The 25,759-nt window shown below is 32.8% G+C and overlaps 3 protein-coding genes across 20 annotated transcripts in view; 2 read left to right on the forward strand and 1 right to left on the reverse strand.

Moving 5' to 3' along the window:
- Positions 1-2,522: 2,522 nt before the first annotated feature.
- Positions 2,523-14,432, forward strand: LOC133178265 (sorting nexin-4-like). Its single transcript, XM_061313010.1, has 13 exons — positions 2,523-2,640; positions 3,757-3,863; positions 5,617-5,755; positions 6,118-6,195; positions 6,490-6,561; positions 7,328-7,375; positions 7,607-7,735; positions 7,886-8,013; positions 8,458-8,547; positions 9,432-9,522; positions 10,849-11,006; positions 12,369-12,483; positions 13,929-14,432. The coding sequence occupies exons 1-13, from the start codon at positions 2,533-2,535 to the stop codon at positions 13,974-13,976; spliced, it is 1,311 nt and encodes a 436-aa protein (XP_061168994.1). The 5' UTR covers positions 2,523-2,532; the 3' UTR covers positions 13,977-14,432.
- Positions 14,433-15,902: 1,470 nt separating this feature from the next.
- LOC133189941 (costars family protein v1g158749-like) lies at positions 15,903-20,860 on the reverse strand. 2 transcript variants are annotated; one of them, XM_061325393.1, is made up of 3 exons: positions 20,726-20,860; positions 17,691-17,760; positions 15,903-16,586 (listed from the first exon to the last, which is right to left on the reverse strand). In XM_061325393.1, exons 2-3 carry the CDS (start codon positions 17,749-17,751, stop codon positions 16,396-16,398), a joined length of 252 nt encoding a protein of 83 aa, XP_061181377.1. In that variant the 5' UTR covers positions 17,752-17,760; positions 20,726-20,860; the 3' UTR covers positions 15,903-16,395. The 2 variants fall into 2 exon arrangements, with proteins under 2 accessions (XP_061181377.1, XP_061181369.1); XM_061325385.1 differs by lacking the exon at positions 20,726-20,860 and adding an exon at positions 20,458-20,538.
- LOC133189839 (arf-GAP with GTPase, ANK repeat and PH domain-containing protein 1-like) overlaps positions 20,668-25,759 on the forward strand; it is a 49,556-nt gene continuing 44,464 nt past the window's right edge. For all 17 annotated transcript variants that reach the window (XR_009721529.1, XM_061325266.1, XM_061325308.1 and 14 more), the window contains exon 1: positions 20,668-20,870. Coding sequence is in view for 16 of the 17 variants with exons in the window: in XM_061325266.1 (XP_061181250.1) it covers positions 20,693-20,870 (178 nt within the window). In the remaining variant the exon portion in view is untranslated. The remainder of the gene's footprint in view (positions 20,871-25,759) is intronic.

Raw genomic sequence — 25,759 nt, forward strand, 5'->3', positions numbered from 1 at the left:
TCTGAAAGTCTGTACCCAAGGTTATGGGTCAGAAAAATATAGTTCATTTTAAGTACAAGTCATGAGTACTTTTTAACAAGTCTTTCTATTAAAAATACTGATAAATAAGATATTTTGCAATAATATTTAAATTTTTATCTTGCGTGAAATAGTGTTCTTGTCTTCCAATAAGACCTAACAGTAATTAAAATCATCTTCATTATTTTTGGGGAAGGAACCCTGAAGAAATGGCTCGAGTTTTCAACACAAGCAGAAAGCACTGATTTGTGTTGTTTGGTGCACATATGTAGTTAGTATTTTATGTATTCAAATATTTACTTTTTTTCTTGACGTTCTTTAGTGCTACAATGTAGAAGGATCATGGAATGAGTAGTAAGATATATTCAAGATTTGGTCACCACATATCACCTGAGGTCTGGAATTTTCCTAATGTACAACTAAATTCCATTTCCTTAACAACAAAAAAAATCTGATTTTAACACTTTATTTTCAGGTCTTTTAAGTTTTCAGTATCATTTAAAGTATATTGTAAAATATTGTCAAAAACTTTTTCTGGTAAATGCAATATAAGTGTGCCTTAACTTTCAGTATTACAAACGGAATTTTATATGACAGATATTCTATATTCCTAACTTCCTGATTTGTGGAGAGATGGCCAAGACAACAGGATTGCTCTATGCCAAAGATGTGGTTTGATATTGTATGTTAATGACACTAGTGTACTGGGTCTATTTTGGTGTACAGCTTGATAACATTTCTGTACTAGGTGTATTTTGGTGAACAGTGAGATGACACTAGTTTACTAGGTGTATTTCGGTGTAGAGCTTAGACTGACAATGGACTTTGTAAATGAATTTAGGTTGGTTAGAGGAGCAAGAAATTTTAGTTTGAAGGCATTGGCTTGTAATAGTAGACTGTGATAATTTGTTCAGTTTTATTCTTTCCCTCTGTAAATGGTTCTTTGATCAAGAAGTCTCTCATAGCATGAAATAATGAAACTCTTCATGCCTACCTCTGCAAGTTATGAATGCAATAAGATATGATTCTAATTGTTTACTTATGCCAGAGCATATAAAACATTGTTGAAGTTTGTTTTTCATTGTTTGGATTTTCAATTAAAATTTATCTTCAGAATGTAGTTAGATCAATCAAGAATGAACTTGTTAATTTCAAAACTTTTTTTTTTCTATGAACTGGAAAGGGGTTGAGTTTAAAAGAAGAAAGTGATTGGAATGTATAGTTGATTACTTTTCAAAGTACTTTTTTCTATCAATAAATTGTTTTCAATATGAAAAATGTGTTTGTTAAAATTTGGGAATGTCATAGATTAATTCCTGCCTTTGGAGAGGATTATCTAGACATTGAGGTCTAGGACCCAAAGAATTTAAGTGACTTGATTTCTACATCTACAAACTTAAGGTAACATATCTTTTTGTGATATGTACCAAATCTATTGTCTGTGCACATGTTGACCAGACAGAGTATCCTTTGAATTACCAAGCAATTTTACTCGCTTTCTGATTATGACGGCCTTATGTGTCCTCCAGACCATGGAGAAGATAAGTAAGTCTAATTAAGCTTATGACAGGTCATGGAAAAATCAAACTTGGCCCCAAGCTTCAACATGAAGAGTCATACAGAATACAAAAGATAATCAATGCAGAAGGTTCATAAAGGGGAAAAAAGTATTTTATGCATTGGTGCTTTAAGTGTTAAGTAATCCTGTGCAGACAATAGTGGCCTAGTGACTATAGCCCTTGATAAGAAATTCATCTCTGTCGGTTGGATGTAACAGAATTTAGAATTCTAAAATCTCCCAAAAATTTGACTTCCTTAAAGCTGAGAATTTTTATTGATATGCTCAAAAGAGAAAAAAATCAGCTTTATTGCAATCAAAGCAAGTGATGGTTTAATCACTTGATCAAGTAATCACTTAAAAATTTTTGAATTTCTTAATATTCTTCATGTACAAAATACCACCACATGGATATTAATTGGAAAAAAAAGCATGCATAGAATATGTGTGGACCTAGAGGAAGGGGGTTTGGACAATTTATTAATTTTTACATAAAGTTTTAAAAAATGTATGACCTTGTACCCCGGGCCACTTATGAAACATGCAATGAATTAATTGCCCCCATAAAATGGTAGGAAAGTCATGAGTATCTGAAGCAAATTGAATTGGGCCTTAGAAAGTATAAACAAACCTTAGGCTAAGGTGAACAAAAGAAAATTCCCCTGTTTTATATATATTATTTGAAGACATCTATCTTAAGTCTCCATTTAATAGAGGGTGCATATGAAAATACTCCAAATGTTCCATTCTTTGATAAACATAAGAATGGTTTGATTAATGTGGTCAACAATTAAGTCATTGTATTTAACAGGTCTAGCATTGCTGCTTTTGATTTTTGAATAATTTAAGTTATTGTCAAAGGCATCTCTAATTTGTATATGATTAGAAAAGGGGGCGTGTCCTATTTTAAATTCATTATTGAACAACTTGCCTAATATTGTCTACTTCCGGTCATCATGGCTGACGACGATCATACGGTAACGGTTCCAAAATATTCACCAGAGGGTTTATCTAATGATTCTTCTGAAGAAGATCCATTTGAAAATGCTAGAAAAGCTGGGAAGGTAAAAAGTAACTATATCTAGTGCAAAAGCCTTTCAACTGAATGTATTAATTTATGCATCGCTACAATTGTGTGTACTTGTTAAAGTTGTTTTTCGAAACGTATCATGTGTATCGGTAGTCCGAAATATCTGACGTTTTCCAGGCTTTTTTCACGATTCTGATATTTAACGTGCCAGGAAAACGTCAGAACCGGCGGTGGATGCATCTGCAAAAGAAAATAGCAATATATCATTCTCTCGAATAATAACAACTTGATAATAAAATTGCATCAAATGAGATATCTACAAATAATTCTATTACAAAACAAAGGTACCTGGTTTATTTTCAAACAAGAAATACCTGATTGTTGTTGCAGATAAATTTTTAACGATAGTGGTGCATTGAATGACATGCATAACATTTTGGAACCATATAAATATGGTAAAAGAAACAACCCATTAAGTGTTGAAATAATCACAATATTACATAAATATGGATACTAGACTAAAAACATTGAATTTCAAACTATCAACCTTACTTTTACAAATTTATAAAGAATTTTATCCTAAAAAACCCAAAATTATTGACTTCTGTTACTGTATTTCTCCATTTCTTCCATATTCCTCCATTTTATAGTATACTGTATACAAATTGAAATTTCTTTGAATTATTCTAAAGTATTACTCCTCCTACATTTTTGGTCTGATTAGACTTTTTACATAATAAGACTATACTAAGATATATATTTATTATAAGTTTACACCTTTAGAGCTATAGTCATGTCAGAGACTTCTGGTTTGGTCCTCATAACAATAAAGTCCCTTAAAATTGAAAACAGCTTGTTTTGCCTTAAGACCTTGCTGCAATACTGCAAATAAAATGTCATTGACTCAATACAGAAGTAAATGAATAATAAATATCTATGTGAATCTTCATGAATTGTGATAGATTAGAATAAACTAAATACTTTCTTAACCAATGAAGGGCCCAGAAGGAAAATACAAGCAAAGTTTAAAATTATTTTTTGACTCCTCTTGATGACCTGTAGAAATATGGATACATGTTTAAAGTTTTTTGAACATTTTTTTTGAGGATGATTCAGTAATATTATAACAACTCTGTTTACAATTCTGTAGAAAAACCTGCTGCAATGGATGGAGATCTCGGTTGCTGAACCAGAGAAGAGAATAGTTACATCGATGAAAGTCCAGGATACATTCATTGTATACTTGATTGAAACAAGGTGATATAAACAATCACACGTTAACACACAAATCAGAAACTTATGACACAGAGTGTACTTAACGAGCATCTTATCCTCTTTTGTTTTTTGAAAGAGAATATTATTCAGGGATGATACACATATATTGTTTCTGAAGTTTATTTATAAAAGAAAAGTGAAACAATCTCAGTCAAAATAAATTATCCAAGATACAATCATGAATGACTTTCCTTCAAAATATGCATACATGTATGAATATAATAATTTTTTTTTAGCTCATCTGAGTTGAAGGCTCAAGTGAGCTTTTCTGATCAAATTTGTCCATTGTTTCTTGTTGTCTTTGTCATAAACTCTTCACATTTTCATCCTCTTCTCCAGAACCACTGGGCAATTTTAACCATGTTGTAGGGTATCCTTGGGTAAAGCGGATTCAAGTTTGTCCAAATGAAGGGCCACGCCCTGTCCCAAGGGGAGATAATTAGGAAATATTTAAAATTGGGTGGGGTAAATTAAAAACCTTCTTCTCAAGAACACTGGAGCAGAAAAGATGATTTATGTGAAAGCTTTCTGGAGTAGTATAGATTCATGTTTGTTCAGGGGTAGGATGGGGCCACAATGGGTTTTACAAAGGAATTCATAGGAAAAATCTTTAAAATTCATGACTAGTCATATTATATGAAAGCATCCTCAGGTAATGTAGAATCTAATTTGTTTAAATCATGACCCCAGAAATAGGATGGGGCCACTATGGGCAATCAAGTTTGACATAGGAATTCTTATGAAAAATCTTTTAAATTCTTCTTTAGAAGAAGAGCAAATCTATGTTTAGTCATATTTATATGGAAGCATCTTCAGACTCAGTTTGTTCAAATCATCACACCTGGGGAAGGATGGGGCTTGAGGTAGGGTGGGGCCACAATGTATTATCTTAATTTTACATAGAAACATATTGGGGAAAATTGCTGATAAAGAACAGAAGGGTCATATCTACTCAAGTGAGCATTGTAGCCAATGGGCCTCTTGTAACTATACAATGTGTATGTAACTGTACTGAAATTGAATAAGTGAAATGCAAGTATGTATTTCTGTGGATGACCTGATAATGTATATTAGACAACCATTATACTGTATAAGGGGAATTTTTAGCAGCCATCTAATTTTGGCATTATTAAAAATAAATGTCACTAATTATTCAATCACAAATGTTGTTTGACAAAATAAATAGAATTATCCTAAACAAGATGTGTTTGTGAAACACTATGCCCCCAATGGTAACACAATTCTGGAGTGGAACGTAGACTACAGTGCAATAGTAATGGCCAATGTTAAAGTTTTTCAAATGTAGGTCAAAGGTCACAGTTGAGGTCACATGATCAAAAATGTCTGTACCAATGGAAAGGTCTTGTCATAATGGACACTCATGTCAAATATTACAGCCTTACCCTTGACAGCACAATAGTTATGGGCTAGGTCAAAGTTGACGACAGACAGACAAACAGACAGACAGGACAAAAACAATATATCCTTGGGATCTTTCGATCCAGGGCATAAAAATGCTAAATATTCTATTATGCTAATAATAATTATCCACTTTTAGGATAAAATCGCTAAGTTTGCCAGTAGCTAAAATAACCCATTTTTATTTATACTGTACATTATACTGTTTTTCACCTTAATGAAATTTGTTATAGTAAGCTGATTGTTAATGGAAAAAAACCCACCTGTTATACTGGTGCTTCAAATGACAATGTCACACAATTTGTCTTTTTTCTAGAATAACAGATAAGAATGTAAAGTACAATGGAGATGGCACCTCGTCCTTGTGGAGAAGATACAGTGAATTTGAACTACTACAGAATTACCTGACCATTAGTTACCCCTTTGTAGTTGTACCACCTCTACCTGAGAAAAAGGTAGGTTCTGAAAATTCTGTTAGTAGTAATTTGAATACAGCATAGAACTTAACATACCTTCTTTATTTTTATTTATTTTATTTTGTGTGTGAGGGTGTGCTTTTTGTTCGATGGATTATAACTGAGTTTTTGCAGAAGAAATGCTGGAATTCACAATTAATTTCTTGGCTTATACACTATAAATAGAGAGAGTTATATGTTTCATAAGTTCTGGTGCAGATGTCAATTTAAGCAATTAAAGACAAGGCTAAGTTGATTTTTTCCCCACCCACAGAAATATCAGTCTGTGTATAGCTTGTATACCTTTAATACTATAACTTTTCCTGTATGAATGTTTTGAAGAGGTAATTTGTGTTTTGTAGGCTTCCTATATATGGCAGAACAGTTCCACAGACAAGTTTGACACAGAATTCATTGAGAGAAGGAGGGCAGCTTTAGAGGTAAAGCTGAAAGTCTTTACCAGTATATATTTTTACAAGAGAACATTGTATTGTCTTGCATTAGAAAATTGTCAGTCATGGAAGACGGTCAAATTCCAGATTCATTTTCATGTATACCAGTGATTGGAAGATAATACATGTAATGCAGATACTGTAATCCAAATATTATTTGTGACAGCTTGCAATTTTTCAGTGTAAAATACATCCATAACCATTAATTTTTTTGACTAAGAAAAAATTATACATATGAATGATTCATGACAATAAATATTTCAAATTAAGTGTTTCTTTTAGATATTCATGCTGAGAGTGGCTGCTCATCCTATCCTTTCACAAGACAAAATCTTCATTGGATTCATGCAGCAGGTAAAATGTTATTTTTAAAAATTATTACTATGATCAGATTATAAGAATGTAATACCAGGAATTGAATGTAATATTCATTTGTCTGTTCATAAACCATGTGTATTTTTAGCTCAACTGAGTCAAAGGCTCAAGTGAGCTTTTCTGATCAAAATTTGTTGGTTGTCTGTTGTTGTTGTCATCGTAAACTTTTAATAATTTCATCTTCTTCTCCAGAACTTGGTCAATTTCAATCAAGCTTGCCACAAAGCATCCTTTGGGTGAAGAGAATCAAAATTTGTTCAAATGAAGAGCCAATCCCTCTTTCAAGGGGAGATAATTAAGAATTAGTGAAATTTAATGGCATGTTTTAAAAATCTTCTTCTTAAGAATCACTGCGCCAGAAAAGATTATTTTTATGTGAAAGCTTCATTGCATAGTGTTGATTTAATTTTATTCAAATCATGACCACTGGGAGTAGGGTGAGGCCACAACATGCAGTCAAATTTTTAAATAGTAATATATAGGAAAAATCTTTTAAAATCCTTAAGAACAGCAAAGCTATGTAAAAGTCATATTTATATGGAAGCATCCATGGGTAGTGTTGATTCAAGTTGTTCAATTCCTGACCCCTGGGGGTAGGGTGGGGCCACAATGGACAATCAAAGTTTTACATTGGAGTATATAGGGGAAAATCTTCTGATGAAGAACAGCAGGGCCATAGTGACTCAGGTGAGCATTGTGGTCCATGGACCTCTAGTTCATTGTTTGTGCTCATTTTCATTACCAGGAGGATGGTTGGAAAGACTCTGTTTATGCTACAGACTTTCAGAGCAAGGTAAGAAGCAATTTCAGCTATATGTCTAGCAAATGTGACATAAAACAAGCTTTTCTGATTTCCCTTAATCAACATTACTTTATAATGATTGCAACAAATTTCATATATTTCTGTAGACCTGACAGGTGCCCTTTATATTTAATTTAGCTATGAACTTAAAATTCATGAGAAATCAAGAAATTGTACATTGTGTTCTAATGAATTGTCAATAATATGTAAATCTGTTTACAGGCTGAGTCTCGAATTAAGGCCCTGAGTGCCTCCTTCCGATTGAGGAGCCCTGACAGACAGTATGAGGAATTAAAGAATTACTGTAATGAACTAGAGAGCAACATCTCTAACTTACTCAAAATAAGGGCTGTAAGTTTCTCTGTACAGAATTGGTATTATAACATATGTGTAGTACATGTGTATTGTAAACATGAAAATTTTCCTTCTTATCAGTTCAGACTTACTTAAAAATAGAATTTAATTTTCATTTTAGTAGTTGTTTGTTTATTTTTGTCTTAGAAAATGGCTGACAAACTTTATGGAATTCACAAAATTCACTCGAACTACAGCCGGGTGTTTGGAGAGTGGAGTGGAATTGAAAAAGACATGTCAGAACCCCTCCAAAGTGCCTCCCATTACATGAATGTGTAAGTAGGTCATTGTGTCACTATACATATTGTCCATCTTTATATTCTTACAACAAAACTTGCAAAGAAAATCCACAGCAAAATACAATTACATGTAAACTGAAACATCTAGAGGTGAATATATGTAATAGCAAAGTCTTTTTATTTAATCAGGTTCACCATGCTACAGAGTAATAAAATATTAATTTTATACAATGTATAATGAAGCAATTCTGGTTTTCTGAAAACACTCTGATTGTTTTTTTAACTGTTTTACTGTAATATTTCTCTGTGGCATTTTACAAGCTTTAATGTGATTATGTAAATTTAGTATTATGTACAATACTGATAACCTTGTCTTGATTCACTCAACTTTTAAAATTGAAAAGTTTTCTGTGAATGAGATGGTATTATTTTCCAAAGTAACATAAAAGAAAAGCAATGTTAATGATGACACTGTTTCAGGTACTCCCAGAGTGTGGACGGGATTTTGGAAGAAGAGGAACAGTATGCCGATCAACTTAAGGAGTATCTAGCATTTGCTGAATCTCTCAGGTCAGTGTCCACTGTTAAAACCCAGACAACAGTTGGATATAAAGCACCCTGTGTGGTGCTATAGGGCTAACAGTATGCTGATCAACTTAAGGAGTATCTAGCATTTGCTGAATCTCTCAGGTCAGTGTCTACTGTTAAAACCCAGACAACAGTTGGATATAAAGCACCCTGTGTGGTGCTATAGGGCTAACAGTATGCTGATCAACTTAAGGAGTATCTAGCATTCGCTGAATCTCTCAGGTCAGTGTCTACTGTTAAAACCCAGACAACAGTTGGATATAAAGCACCCTGTGTGGTGCTATAGGGCTAACAGTATGCTGATCAACTTAAGGAGTATCTAGCATTTGCTGAATCTCTCAGGTCAGTGTCTACTGTTAAAACCCAGACAACAGTTAGATATAAAGCACCCTGTGTGATGCTATAGGGCTAACTATGATATATTGTTATTTATAGGGAGAGCTTAGCCAGGACCTCTCTCCTGATAGCTGTCCTTTGTTACCTTTGATGTTATAGGTCTGGGAAATAAATGTTTATAGAAAGAGACCAAACAATTATACATGTACCTCAAGAAGAAGTATCTAGCATTTATTAATTCTCTCAGGACAGAGTCCATAGTTGAATCATGAAAAAATGTAGTAATACAAGAGTATATGAAAGACTGTAAAATTGACATACATGTACATGTATGATATATAATATATTAAGGTAAAGTGGTTGGGATTTCCAATTCACCATGGTGTCCCAGATGTTCATGTTAGAGATAATGAAGTTCAACTGTAATGTTCAAACTTCTTCATTTGCTTTTCAGTATGCAATGTAAATTTTGATCATTTCAAGTTAATGATGACAATCATGCTAGTGAGATTCTGGAATATTTTTAACAGGTCAGTGTGCAGGAAGTATGAATGTCTTCAGTATGATGTGGAACGAGTAGAGGACAACCTCACCTACAAAAAAAGTCAGAAGGAAATGCTGGTCTGTTATCTCCCTTGAATCATGCATTTCATTTATTGATCTGTACCACAGGAGATTGCGTACCTATCAATTTTACTGAAATTTCCAGTAAATATAAAAAATACGTAAAACCTATAATGATAACACAAGGCGTGCAATGCATTCCAGGTCACCGGGGAACCCCTCTGTTAATATAGAGGCTGCTGCACAATCAAATTTCAATTGAAAATTATAAAACACAAACCATTCTTTTTTTGAAGGAACCATTCTTTATGTCTGTAAATGCATATGATTTGAAATGCCTGTTTAACAACGACAGCAGTGACATTTCTCAGCGCTCAAACATTGGTTGTCCTTGATGCCATTACGTGACATAATACATGTGCGTCGTTTTACCCAAAAGGAACATATAATGCCTGAATGAACAATCATATACAATATGATACCAGAGATAAAGCTTTTACCTTGAAAGTTCAAATACGGGTACTTGTTTGTCTACTATGAGATCTATATATAAAATATATAAAACATTTTACATACTAAGTTAGCAATGGTATTTAAACGATTTGTGGGATATTAGATGGGGGAGGGGGGTCAATACACACACACACACACTTAATGGTTAATAAATCTAATTTTTTATATATTGATGGAACAGTATGTAAATAATTAAAGAGGTCTGACATCATCTCAATTTTTTTCTAAAATACTAATGAGTGATAATTGCCTGTGAATCTTTATAATTGATTAATAGTATATTTTATAACATGGAAAAGTACTCCTTGTTGTCTTGATCTTTTAGACAAGGAAAGGGTATATAAAGGGTTTGTCTGTTTTTCAATCCTTATTGAATTTATTCAATATAATATGTTAAAAATTAAGCATGTATTTATACTAGATTATGTTTAAGGTGTTAAAAAAACTTGAAAGCGGGGGAAGGGGTGGTGGGGGTCCATGCCAAATATGATGTGTCTTCAATTTTAGCGATGAATCTTTGACAAGTAAAAAAAAAAGGAAGAGCGAAAATATTATTCAACAATTGTACATTTTTAGAATTTACACTAGTTGCACTCCTTGTGATATTATTATAGGTATTACATATTTTTTATATTTACTGAAAATTTCGGTAAAATTGATAGGTACAGATATCTTTTCAGAAATATTTTATAAAACAACTAAGGGTACTTGTGATATCCATATTCCTCATGATTATTTGATGTGTTTGGAAATTTTCCTCTTTATTGGGCTTAATTTCTTGCACTTGGTTACTTTTGAATAGATTTTGCAATAACCCTGTAAAATTTTACTCCAGACTTTGTTATTTATATTTGTTCTTATTATCAACAGGAACAAGGTAAAACAGGAGGTACATTCTCATTAAGCGGGATGAAGTCCAAGATATTTGGTAGTGACACTCCAGAGCAGAGGGACCAGAAAATCAAACAACTTGAGGAGCAGATTGAGCAAACTCAAGCTGAGCTCCGCACAACCACTGAGGAACTTCAGTAAGTTCCCTTCAAAACCACCCCTCATATATACATTAGTACATGTAAATGTGCATGACCACCAAGTATCTAAGACAAAACATAGTTTTGTGTCTAAGTCACTTGTCCTACATATACATGTATATAACATTTTTTAATAAGTTTTCCTTTTATATCACAAATGTAATAAGTTTCACTATAAACCCTGAAGAATGCTGAATCACACCGGAAACAGTTATGTCACACACCGGAAACAGTTATATCACCCAGCGGAAACAGTTATAACACCCTCCCTATCACTTTCATGTGTCTTTATGTTACGCATTTGTAACTCGGGTTCGATTTCATGACGTTGGTTGCTAAGCAAACGTAAACAACGGAGCGCAATTCCTAACGTCATGAAAGCATTTTTGGATTATTTGCCTAAACTTAAATAATTCTAGACTATTTTTTAATTTAAAAATGTTATATAACATATACCACATGACTTCTCGGGTGACAATACCAGAATGTTTGCCCCTCGGTGACAGGAAAGTCCTGGAGTGTTATGTCACCCTCTGCCTTCGGCATTGGGTGACATAACACTACAGGACTTTCCTGTCACCTTGGGGCAAACATTCTGGTATGTCACCCTCGAAGCCATGTGATATATGTATAATATACACTGTACATTTGCTGGATGTATATTAGATTTAAAAAATATGTCAATGTTGTGAAATTATGTCTTTTGATTGTCCACTGTTGCTTTTTTGTTGTTGTATTTATGCCCCCCACAATGAAGTTGGGGTGGGGGGGGGGAGGTTATATAGGAATCACCTTGTCCGTCTGACGTTGCAATCTTGTCCGGGATATAACTTTGTAATGGAGAATCATTGGAAGCTTTTACTTGGTACAGAGATTGTTTATGACCCAAGGGTGTGTCTTGATTTAAAACCAAGGCTATTCCAGCAAGTTCAAGGTCACTGACAGAAAAAGTATAAAATTCTTGTCCAAGTTATAAGTTTACAATGGAGAATCATTGGAAGCTCATACTTGGTATAAAGATTAATGATGACCTGAGGGATGTCATGAATTTTACATGTATAAAAAGTGTAAAATTCATGACAGAGCTATAATTTTCAAATTGGGAAATTTTGGATTCCATATTTCACTAAAAGATTACTTATGACTTTTTTTAGCCAAGGTCTTTTTGGCAAGTTCAGGGTCACATTTACAAAATATGAATGGCCACTTTAAGAAATTGCAGTGAGGGGTAGTATTTTGTGAGCCCGCTCACAGTACCCTCTAGTTTTCTAGCAAAATACATGTATTTTGAGAAAAATGTGAGTTTTTTTTTTAAACTGTGATTTGTAATTGTCTTCACATTTAACATGCATTTTGTAGAAAGTTTGTTGATGCTTCTGTGAGGGACATTGATAGATTCAAGCGACAGAAAGTGAAGGATTTAAAAGAAATATTTACCAATTATGCTGTGATGCAAATTAAGCAATGTAAAAAGGTCAGTTGATGCATTTGTAATTGTAATATGATATACATATATTTAACAGTTTCACTAACTTTTTATGCCCACGTAATCGAAGATTCGGGGATATATAGCTTTTGCCTTGTCTGTCTGTCCGTTTGTCTGCAAAAACTTAAACATTGCCCATAACTTTTGATTGGTTGGAGCTTTGGCTTTCATATTTCACATGTGTATACCTTCCATTGGGTACCAACATTTTTGACCTCTTGACCTTGACCTTGGAGTTTGACCCACTTTTGCAAAAATTTACCCATCGTTAACCTTGGCCATAACTTTTGAACAGTTGGTGCTAGGGCTCTCATATTTTACATGTATATTCATTATGACAAGGCCTTTCCATGGGTGTAAATATTTTTGACTTTGACCTTAGAGTTTGACCAATTTTTAAAAAACTTTAACCTTGGCCATAACTTTTGAACAGTTAGTACTAGGACTTTCAAATTTCACAGGTGTATTCCTTGTGATAAGACCCTCCATGTGATACTAATAATTTTGACCTTGACCTTGGAGTTTGACCTACTTTTGAAAAAAATTAACCTACACCATAACTTTTGAACAGTTGGTGCTAGGGCATTTATATTTTGCATGTGTATTTCTTATGACAAGGTCTTCACCTGCATACTATTAATTTTGATCCCTTAACCTTGGAGTTTGACCCAATTTTAGAAAATATTAACCTTGACCATAACTTTTGAATGGTTGGTGGTTGGGCTTTCATATTTACAAGGTATATCCATTGACACAGGTCCCTTCTTTGGGTAACAACATTTTTGATCTCTTGACCTTGACGTTTGAATAGCATTTAGAAACTTTAACGTTTGCCATAAGCTGCCATATGGGGGCATCAGTGTTTCACAAACACATCTTGTTTTTCTCATGATTTGGTATTTAAATAAAGGTATTTCATGTCCTCAGATATCAATCTTGATTTCTTAGCAGAAAAAGTATTTGATCACATGTTCACTCTTTTATACAGTGGATATAGCTCATATAATATTGTTTTCATATGAGCAGTTGTGACGTCACAATGGTTTTTGAGTAAAAGTGATGAAGTCAAATGAAGTGGATTTACATATAAAAAGAGAGTAAAACATGCGATAGTTATTTGTAAAACTTGATAAAAAAAATCTTTCATTGGTTTGTGACTGGATACAAATTTTATACAACTCGTGTGTTTTCTATCTCCTCACCAAGACTTGGAGATAGAAAACACACAACTCATTAGATAAAAATCATATCCAACCACAAACCAAGAGAAATCCTATATAATTCAGCATTTTTCCAAGACAAATAAAGGTATTGAAGTAGTGCTGGACACAGTTTCTACTGTAGCTTTCATTTGAAAAGGCATTGCATATGATTTATAAAGTTAGTCAATTCCAATTAATTTTCAAATTTCTTTTTTTTTTTTTATTATATAGGGAATTGCTATATGGACCAGTGCTAAGGACTGCTATACCAAGATGTGAAGCTGTGTGTGTTAGATTTTTTTTGTTATCATACCAATGCAAAAGATGGAGGTTGTAGTCAAACATTGAGGATATGTGCAATACTGGACCAACTCGGGATATTTTAGACTCTGTCATCGTGCAATATTTAATGTGTAGATTTTTAGTCATTAAGCCAACTTTAGGGCTTAAGTTATTTATTCTCAGTAGTAAGGATTTTTAAGGTATTTGTTGTGAATCAGTCTGAAGGATAAGTTCTAGTCTGAAGTGTTGTGTAATGCTTTAGAAATACTCACTCTAACATGGCATTATTTCCTTCAGTTGGTAAAATTGGTGATCAATGCTTATCCTAATTTTGCTGTTTGATGATATTGTGAGGAATATATGTGATGTATTATACATGAAATAGTCAAAAATCTACTTTAAGGAAGCTCTAAACACTGCACACTAAAGAGTTCTACTTGTAGGGTAGTTTTATACAATTAGAGTGATCTGCTCTTAGAAGTACCGGTAAGATAGAAAAAATGGTTGTTTGCAGTTAATTTAACAAATTGTAGTAGATTAAAATATTCTTAGCATTATATTAGACCAAGAATAAGAAATTTAATTCATCATTTCCATTAATATTCCCAATGTAAGTAAACAACAGTGATTTCTGTTCACGAATAGTCCATTGTCTTTGAACATTTTTCCTGCGGAAATAAGGCAGGTATCCTATTTTGAAAATGAACTAAATACTCTGAATATGCACATCTTTATTACTTTATATGATATATTTTTTCTCCAAGTCCAAAAAACACTTTTTGTTAGTGTTTAGAGCTTCCTTAAAAAGCATTCTCCAATTTTGTTAATGAGACCTAGATTTGACACATATTTAACAATTACCGTATGTCATCATAATATATTGTTAAACTTGATCTCACCAAGGCTTGGAAAGAGATGTCCTTAGAAAATATGCTTTTTCCCGTGATTAATATATCAAAACTTGAATATTGTTTATCATCTGTGTATGTGTAGTTTATAGTTAAAGAGCTCTGCTGAAAGTCATTCCGATGTAACACTGCTCTCTGTTGAACTTGTGGAACTGCCAAATCATTTTTTTGTTTTATACCTGTAATGTATTGTAGTTTTTTTTTAATTCATAAATGTTTGAAGTTTTTGTTAACTCAATAAATCTGTGAATATTGTCTTTTTGTTTTTGGTTATCTGTAAATTTAAACCACTTTTATGGCACCATTGAAGTGCCTGAAGGATTCAAATCCCATTGGCATTGATTTGTTGTTATAAAATGTGAGTGTTCCTCTTTGATCAATTATATGAACTGATAGGACAGATCACTGTAGTTCAAGGCCAGTGAAGTTTTTTTTGGATAACCTGAACCTAAAGCTGAAGTGGGCTTTTTCTGACCAGCACAATAGATATTCAAATTTATAAATAATAAAGGGAAAGTCTTAAAAACAGCCATACCACAATTCGTCAAATTAATATGCAAATGAAGTGGGTTGGACCTTGGATATTGACCTGGATGGATCAGTGGTTAGAATACCTGACTAGTGATGCTTGGGTTCTGGTTTCAGCCATAAATTTTCTCCTTTCCTGTTACATTTGATGTCCTGCCAAGGGCAAAAAGAATCTGGATTGTGTGTTTTTAAGTGCAAAGACAATTTAAAGAGGGAGGAATGTAGTGGTCAGGGCTATATTGACCATTGATATTGGCCTGGATGGCTGAGTGGTTAGAACACCGAACTATTAAAAGAAGAAAAAAAAGAACACCGAACTAGTAATGCAGGGGTTAAGGGTTCAATTCCCAGTCCAGCCATAATTTTTTTTTTATTTTCCAGTTAGACACACATCCTTATGCACTATACTTAACTTTAAAATTATTCAAAACATGTTCGGCAAGGTTGGGTCAGAAAAGTGGGATTCTAAATGTTAACCTGGCACAAAACTGGTAAAAAATTTATCTGGCCTTCTATGTGTATGAGGCATTTTACATTACAATGAATGTTCCATGTACAAGACAAACATTTTTATATCATTATTTTATTTTGGTAATTAGAAATAAAATAGAAAAGTATTAATCAATAATACAAGTAGTGATCATTTTTTGCATTATTATATCACTTGTAGTTCTTAAGCACAAAATTAAGTATTAAAAAAAAAATCCAGAAATGCAGCTTCTTTGCTATATCTTTCAGAAATGCATCATAGAAAAATACATGTGTAAGTTATCACATTACATAATGTATACAACTGAGGTCATTTTAATCTTGCTCTTTGCATGACAGAGTAAATACTTTTAAAAAGTTGATATTAATACAAATATTAATTGTACACGTATACCAAAAATATATTGCACTTTAAGAGTTGAAAAAAATTCAAAAATTAGAAAGCACTATCAAACTATTTGTGTCCCTTGAATTAAAGCTAGAAATGAGTATCATACGGAGTCTTTGAGAAGTTTTATGGACACATTGTCGTGGACCCCTTGCAGTAGAAGCTCCCCATCATAGGTTACAACCTTCTTCCTTTTTGCAGCACGGAGTGTTCCTACCAAGGCCTCAAATATATTGGCACATCTGTCATCGTTAAACATGGTTCCAAATGTCACACACACATCTCCATCTGAATCTTTCAAAGTATGAAAAGAATTAATAAGTACTTCCACACAGACTGTAAATATGTAATAAATATGTAAGCTGTAGTCTGAATAAATAGACAGCCAAAAAAATATTTATAGAAAAAACATAAAAAGAAAAACAAACAAAAAAAACAAACAAAATAAGAGAACAAATTTATTTCCAATGAATTTTGGAGACTAGTGTATATGTACAGTAATAATTTTACATTTAGATTACAAAAATGTATATGTCTTTTCCTTTTGTTCCTCTCTTTTTGAATTAAGGGTTTTTTTGTTGTTGTTTTTACTGGGGGAGGGGGATGTCTACAACTTCTAATCATTCTTAGCCATAATTTTGGACTTAATCATAAACAAGATAAATACGTCTAATTTAGTGAGTACATTTAATTGTGAAATCGAATATAAAATTAAATTTACAAAGAAATGACAAGGTCATACTCATAATAATTAAAATATCCTTAAATTAAGAAATTTGTGATCAATATACATGTATATATATAAGTCTGTCTTGTGGACTTTATTTTATGTTCACGAGTCTCAGATTATTATTTTTTTTTGGCTTGAATCAGCTGTTCTTTTTTTATGTTTACAATTTTATCATAAACCATTTGGCCAGAATTAGAAAGGGTGCCTATAAATATGACTCATCTGTTTCAGATTTTTTTCTGTCAATGAAATTTACAGGCTCTCTGGTTATAAGCACAACTCATCTGAGATTGTATTATGTAATATGCACTACAATGTACTAGGTTGACATTTTCTTTTATAAAAATGATCTCGTTGATAGGAAAACTTAATCATCACAACTTGGTTTAGTCACCAAAAAATATAAGTAGTAAATGCTTAACATTTAATTGTCAAACTGTTATTACTGCCATTTGCATGTAAATGAAATAAGAATTACTGACTGGATAAGTATCATTTCCCGTTTCTGATGATCTGATGACATCCGTCAAGTCTTAAGCTTAGATTCTTTCTGCGCTCTCTCAATTTAAAAATGGCTAAGTGACCCATCTTGTAGTAAAAGATCTACTTCAGATAAAACAGTGCTTTACTCTTTCCGACTAATACAAGCTTGCTGATATAACACTTACTGGGTGTGCCAAGACGCTTTATTTCCTCTATAAGTAATTTGACTTCATGATCAACATTCATACTGACCAGCTGAAATAAAAAACAAAAAGAGGCTAATGGGCCACATCGCTCACCTGAGCACATTGGCCAGGAAAAAGCAGTAGTATTGAAAAGATTAAATAAATAAGTGATCGCATAAAACACAATCACCCCAGGGAAAAGGGGAGGGGCATTATTTGTTCACATTTGAATCTACACTAACTGAGGATGCTTCCATATTTCTTTGACTTATCATGGATTTATTTCTCTATGTATGATCTTCTATTGTGGCCCTGTCCTATCCCTTGGGAACATGATTTGAACGAACTTGAATCTACACTACCTAAGGATGCTTCTAAATTAATATGATTAGTCATGGATTTGCTGTTCTTGGGAAAAAGATTTTTAAAGATATTTCCTATATATTCTCATGTAAAACTTTGATCACCCATTGTGGGCCAACCCTACCCCGGGGGGTCATGATTTGAAAAAACTGCATTACCTGGGGATGCTTCCATATAAATATAACTAATCATGTGCTTTGCTGTTCTTGATAAGAAGATTTTTCCTAATATAAATTCCTACGTAAAAAATTTGATTGCCCATTGTGGCCCCACCCTACATTTAGGGGTCACGATTTGCACAAATTTGTATCTACACTACCTGAGGATGCTTCCATACAATATGACTATTCATGGCTTTGCTGTTCTTGAAGATTTTTTAAAGATTTTTCCCATGTATACCTTTGGAAAACTTTTATTGCCCATTGTGCTCCTCCCTACCCCTGGGGGTCATGATTTGAACAAACTTGAATCTACACTACCAGAGGATGCTTCCATATAAAATATGACTAAGCATGGCTTTGCTGTTCTTGAGAAGATTTTTAAAGATTTTTCCTATATATTCCTATGTAAAACTTTGTTCGCCCATTGTAACCCCATCCTAGCCCCGGGGGTCATGATTTGAAGATATTTGAATCTACACAATGTCAGGAAGCTTTCACGTAAGTTTCATCTTTTCTGACCCAGTGGTTCTTGAGAAGAAGATGTTCAAATGACCCCACCCAATTTTTACTTTTTCTTAATTATCTCCCTTTGGTAGAAGGTGTGGCCTTTTATTTAAACAAATTTGAATCCCCTTTACCCAAGAATACTCTGTGCTAAGTTTGGTTGAAATTGGCCCCAGTGGTTCTGCAGAAGATGAAAATGTGAAGTTTACGACAACAACAATGACGACAGACAACTGTCAAATTTTGATCAGAAAAGTTCACTTCAGCCTTCAGCTCAGGTGAGCTAAAAATAGTAATCATAATTGTATAACCATCTCTCACTAACATGATGTGACTATTTTATATTAGAAGATGATATATCCTTTTTAATATGATGATTGATCCATTAATATTTCTAAGGTAAACCAGCTCTAATCACCACCCCACCTCCCTCTTTCCAAATAATTCTGAGACTAAAGTTAATCATGACACATTTCTTACAACAATATACCTACATGTGCATGTCAAATATTACCCGCCAATGTTAAAAGATATAAGAGGGGCAAAAAGTAGTAAGTAATATAAATGTGGTCAAATGTAAATTAAGGTTACTGACATAAGTCATGAAGCATCATCTTATGTCATATAACGATAACATATTTCAAAATGGTATGATTAAATGACAGGTTTTTTGGCATACAAGGTTGTCAATTTGATTGGAAGGTTTGCCAAGGTTGTGGGGACATGATGGTACATATCACAATGTCATTTGATCAATGATACATTAAAATACCAAATTTCATAAGGCTGGGTTAAAAATGATAAAAAGTAACTTAGTGCCAGTGCTAATACATAAATTTCTGATTTCACCCTAAAAGGGGTTCAGTTTGCCTTGCAGTGCAAATTTATTTCATTATAGATTTTACATTTATGCCCAACTTGTTTATGTCTCTCTTCACTGAAGGGGACAATTTAAACTGCCTTAACACCTGAACATACCATGTGCAAACTGTGTTTTTCGCTTTTGTTTATAAAGATGTCCTATGATTAAGATAAAAAAATGACAATCTGTAATTTTTTGTTCAATAAAGGTATTATATTTTTCCTAAAATATTATTAACAATATCATCTAATGCAATAGAAATGTAAGATTTTGGATAACCTACTTTAAATAGCAAGCACAATATCACCATGAATGTTTTTAGTGCAGCTGTGCACATGAAATCTTAATACTGAAGAAAAATTCTTTTATTTATATATTCCCTTAAACATATTCCACTTACAAATGAGAATCGTTCAAATTGAATTCTTAATTGCCTTATTGGAGAAACATAAATGAATATATCTATTTTATTAATGTCTCTGGTAAATATTACCCTGCCCAATACAGTAAATGCATGCAGAATGCTGTGCTGACCTAGCCAGGTCCTAATATTTTCTGTCTGCAAATGAGATATCTTACATTGAATTTAATTCAGTAATACTTAAATAATCTCTAATGTTTTTAAAATTTCCTAATTTAAAAAATCCTTTTGCAACCATAGAATCTATCTTTCACATGACCCCCCCCCCCCCCAAAATTGTCAAAAAATATCAATAGAACAAGTTTACGAATAAAATGAAGTATGACATATCTAAAAAGGTGCCCATCGTGGATATCGCTCCTTTTATTTCCTTTAAGACAATACATGAGGCCAAAATCACAAACTCGGAGTAATTAAGATTTTTGGAAACATGATAATTCTCATTAAATGACTCACATAAAAAGAAATACAGTCTTTCTACAGGAAGAGGTGTGATAACCAGGAAGTGAACCGGATGTAAAGAAATAATATTGTACGCATGCTCTTTATTTTCCTACAACGCATGCGTATTGATGCAAAAGGCCATTTTTGTGTATTCCTAAAACACATCTTTCAGTAAAACATAATTTCTCATCCTCTGTCAAACTCAACCATGAAATTAATCAAAACAAGATGATTTTGTTTTTACTACATGATGAATACTCGGACCCCGATGCAGCCCTACCTAAGTAACTCGCTGGCCATCCGACAGGAAATACAGAGGTTTGAGAGTGTTCATCCGTCTATCTATGCTATTTATGACCTGATTGATGCAATACCGGATCACCTTATTCAGCAGCAAATACGGGAGCACGTCGTCTGTATAGAGGGTAGGTCCTTATACAGTTCCGTCACATAAGTAAAAAATTAACAATCTGATCCCTGTTCGAAGCTCCCAGCTTCAGCATCTTAATGAGTCCTTACACAAAAAGTACTACTTGACCTTTAGTTTAGTAGCTTGAGTAGAATGACAATATATGCACTTGTTTTTGTTTTTAAAGAATGAAAACAATTTACTATTTGTTTACACAGCTGAGAGGATTAATTGTCATAAATAATATAGTCAGTCCTTGAAAGTGCACGTCAGTCTGACCCACTCTCTAATCCAGTAAATACACATAAGTTTAATTCTTTCCTTTTCACTATTGTCAGCTTATATTTATCTTTCTATCAATGTACCTTTTAAATGAATGAAAATGTTTTACTTTATCTTTAAACAAAATGTAGTTGTCCATGCCCATGTTGTCTGAAGTTAGCTTCTAATTATATAAGAAATTATTTCAAATTGCAAGAATTCACATTAATATGTTGTTAGCCAAAAATAAAATTAAATTTGTTAAATCCATTATATAGGAAAGTCAGTGACCTGTAAGTAATTACTTTTTAATTTTAGATCAGGCTGGTATTCTTTTCGAGATCTTCTTGTTTGATACCAATTCAATGAAAAGATATGACGTCTTCTTATTTTTCTTTCCATGCATATTATTCTTGAAATCAAAAATATAATAATAATATAAATATGAAATAATAGGGACCTATATATAGTATATAGGTCCCTGAACAATCTAATCAGATGCCAGATTAGTATAACAGCTATTATTTCTCAAATTCAGGAAACTTATTTTAATATGTCATTGTCATTCTATTCTATCTGGAAATTCAGCATTTATACAGTAAAATATGAACTTTTGCCAGAACTGGGTTTCTGTAAAAAAAAAAAAAAAAAAAAAAAAAAAAATTGTAACATACCTGTCAAGTTCAGCCATATCTTCTTATAAAAACAAGATCTTCTGATCAGTTTCTTTTAATTATCTATTTGCAAACATTTTTGTATGAATTTTTTTTATTAAATAGATACAAATTTCTTAATGATTTTCATATTCCGGTTGATATCTGGCTAATAAAAAATGTGATTTGGGCTAGTGGTTTTGCCATTTATACAAGCTCTATTGGACAGGTGCTGAAAATAGTTTTTGATGCACAATGTATTTATGTCCTTGTCAACAGAACTAGAGTCAGGGCCACAACTGGGGGTCAAAACTCTCAAAATTTTGTGTTTCAGCCATAGTTTAATTTCTATCAACTCTTACTTTAGGCAGTTTCATACAAATATTCGAAGACAAATAATTTTATAAAAAATATCCATCTGATGAAAAAAAGAGTTAAACAAAATGATATCATTGAGATAATTTACTGAACTTCCAAGCACTGTAAGTTATGAGTTTGTTGGTATGGAGTGCTTGTATGTGCTACAAAGCAACATCAGTGCAGTGTTAAAGGTATTTGTAACATGAATCCATAGGTCAAGATGTCATTAAAACTTTAACTCTGTACATCTGCTTGTTTCTCACACATATATTCTTGAGTTATGCAATGAAGCTGTGTAAAATTGGATTGTGATCAGGTTTTGCATTAATACATTTGATGTCTTTCCCACCTGTCAAACCTAATAAATGACACCCAATTCTGTTACTTTGGCACCTCCCTTAAAGTAAATATGTATCTCTACACAGATTATACAGCATTGCTGAAAAAGGAGACTTATAGACTGTATGTTTCCTAGAGTTCAGTGGGCATCATTGCATATGTTGACATGTTAATTATAAGTGTTAGCTGATAAAAAAAGGCCCATATTGTACATAAAAGAAGTGTACCAAATACATATGAGTATAGTACTACATACTTACTGGTAATGACTAACATGGTGTCAGAAACATGTTTGCAATTATTGATTTGCCGTTCACTTTTTCTCTTCAGAATAATCCTTCTGTTCATGATATATTGTTTGGATGTATAAAATTTTTTTTAGGATTTGTTATGTCATGAACTTAATACATGTTCTTTTCATTCATTCATTCAATCTTTATTTCCTCAATTTGGAGATTTGAGAAGCAAGACAACAATTACAGCATATTTACATCAATGAAGAAAAAGATGTAGTTTATATATTGTGCATATATTTGTTTAGTTTGAAAACATCAAACATCTTATCATGTATGTGTATCACACACATTGTTGTGGAAAGTGGCCTTAATAGAAATTACAAATGAAAATCATACATTTTTTCTCTTAAATACTAATCTTTTTGTTCATGATTTACTGGTATGATATATTGTTTGGATATTTAGGATTTTTTTTTTGATTTATTATGTCAGGAACTTAATACATGTACTTAATTGAACATGTATATATTTTAAATGTGGTTATTTTACATGTGTTTTTGAACTTCCTAGAAATTCTTTTGTTCACCAATATTTTTCCGGAAAACAACTGCAAAACTTCCTCAAGAGAAAAAAGAAGTTGACCCAATTACAATTAGCATGATCATAGTGTTTAAACTAATACAGGTACCAGTACATGGAATAAGAGCATAGTTAAATACTTTATTCTGAATTTATGACAATTATGTAAAGAAAACTTATATGATAAAAGAGTACATAATGCTGTAAAGTTTGACTGTGAAGTCTAAGATATAATTGTTAGTGGTAATGAGACAAATATTAATTTTCCATAATGCTTGAAAGAGAGGGATGAGAAATAGATATAAGATGTCAGAATCACGAAGCCTAGATAAGTTTGTATGGATCCTGTGGAGAGTTTCCACTCTCTGCCATCATAAAACATCAACTTGTCCCAAACACCTGGTAAAAATGATGTCTTCATTAATGATCAAAGCTCTGCTTTGATACACAGCCTGGGAGTAACCTTGAGTTATTTTCTGAAGGAAAATGGAGCATAATAGTGCTACATGGTTTTTCTATTGGCCTCAAATTTTAATCTGTGGTAAACATGATGTGTGAAAGAAAAATTGCTGCCAAAAAATTTTTTTTTAAGCAAATTGCCAAGTTTTACCAAAAAAATGAATGTAAACATTGGGAGCCTATTACACAGTTATTTAGGGGAGAAGGAGAGAAATTTAGTGTATTGTTACATAGAGCTTTAACCTCAAACCATGTGAATACACTAAAGGTTTTTGAATAGAAGATGTACACATTGATATGTGTAATCCAGCCCCCCTGTGGTAACCTCTCCTGACCCCTTTGTGTGGGGCCGGCAATATGTAATAAACGTTTTTTTTTTTTTAATTTTCCACCATTCAAACTACAATTCTTGACTATAAGTATACAATGTGTAAATGTGGATTTTTATTAAACATTTACTCACTGATTCTCTCTGCTCTCTCATTCTAGTATCACCATAAATTACCATAATATATACATACTATAAAAATATAATAATCATACATACTGGATGTGTACAGAAATTTTTGCTGTGGATCACAAGAGATTGATTTTATATTTGGTCAAGAAATCTGCTTTGCAATTTTCATCTAACTATTTAAATTGGGGGGGGGGGGGGGGGGGTTCAGAAACTTCCTTCTGAAAGTGCTTTCTTTATGAAAGAATTTTTAGCTTACCTGAGCGCAAAGCTCAAGTGAGCTTCTGATGACATTTTGTTCATTGTCTGTCTATCTTTCTGTCTGTAAACTTTTAACATTTTGACTTCTTTTCAAGAACCACTGGGCAACTTTCAACCAAACTTACTACAAAGCATCCTTGGGTGAAGGGGATTCAAGTTTATTCGAATGAAGGGCCATGCCCTCTTTCAAGCAGACATAATGAACGAATTAATGAAAAATTCATGGCATCTTTTGAAAATCTTCTCAAGAACCACTGGGCCAGAAAAGATGAAACTTACTGGTAGATATGTGAAAGCTTCATTACATAATGTAAATTCAAGTTTTTTCAAATTATGACCCCCAGGGGTAGAGTGAGGCCACAGTAGAAAATCAAAGATTTACATTGGAAAACATTAAAAAATATCTTTAAAAATCTTCATCTCAATAACAGGAAAGCAATGATTAGTCATATTTATATGGATGCATCTCCAAGTAGGTTAGATTCAAGTTTGTTTTTAAATCATGGCCCCAAGGGGTAGGTTTGGGGCAGAAGGAGTTATCAAAGTTTTACATAAGAATTAGGGGAATTAATCTTTTAAAAAATTTCTGCTGAAGAACAGCAAAGACAGTGATTAGTCACTTTTATATGGAAGCATCACATCCACAGATGGTGTAGATTCAAATTTGTTCAAATCATGACTCCCAGTGGTAGGGTGGGGCCACAATGGGGGATCAAAGTTTTACTAAGGAATATATAGGAAAAATCCTTAGGAAGGGTATGATTAGGCCATCTTTAAAAAAATTCTTTGTTTGCCCTCTCCCGACCAACTGGCCAAGAATGGCCTGACCTAAAACTTTTTTAAATCTCCGGGAAACAATAATTATTAATTTTTTTATTCATTCTGGAATTTCCTCATCCTGTCAACAAATATTTAAATTTTATGAATACCTTCAATTTTAATAGATTTTGAAAATTCAACTTTGATATTGAAAATTTCTTGGGGGAAAAATTTTCGAAGCTACCCATCAACCGAATTTTTTTTATCATGAGTCGGGAGAGGGCAAACAAACATCATTCTAAGTCATATTTATGTGGAAGCATCCTTGGGTAATGGAGATTCAAATTTGTTAAATCATGATCCCTAGTTGTAGGATGGGGCAACAATATGTGATCAAGGTCATACACAGTAATATATAGGAAAAAAATCTTTTAAAAAGTCTTCTTTTCAAGAACATCAATGGCATGATTATTCTTATTTATATTTAAACATCCTCAGGAAGTGTAGGTACAAATTTGTTCAAATCATGACCCCCGGGGGT

Source organism: Saccostrea echinata, unplaced genomic scaffold (genome assembly GCF_033153115.1).
Source record: "Saccostrea echinata isolate AGI-Se365-2 ecotype Australia unplaced genomic scaffold, CSIRO_AGI_Sech_v1 ptg000001l, whole genome shotgun sequence".
Classification (NCBI taxonomy): Eukaryota; Metazoa; Mollusca; class Bivalvia; order Ostreida; family Ostreidae; genus Saccostrea; species Saccostrea echinata.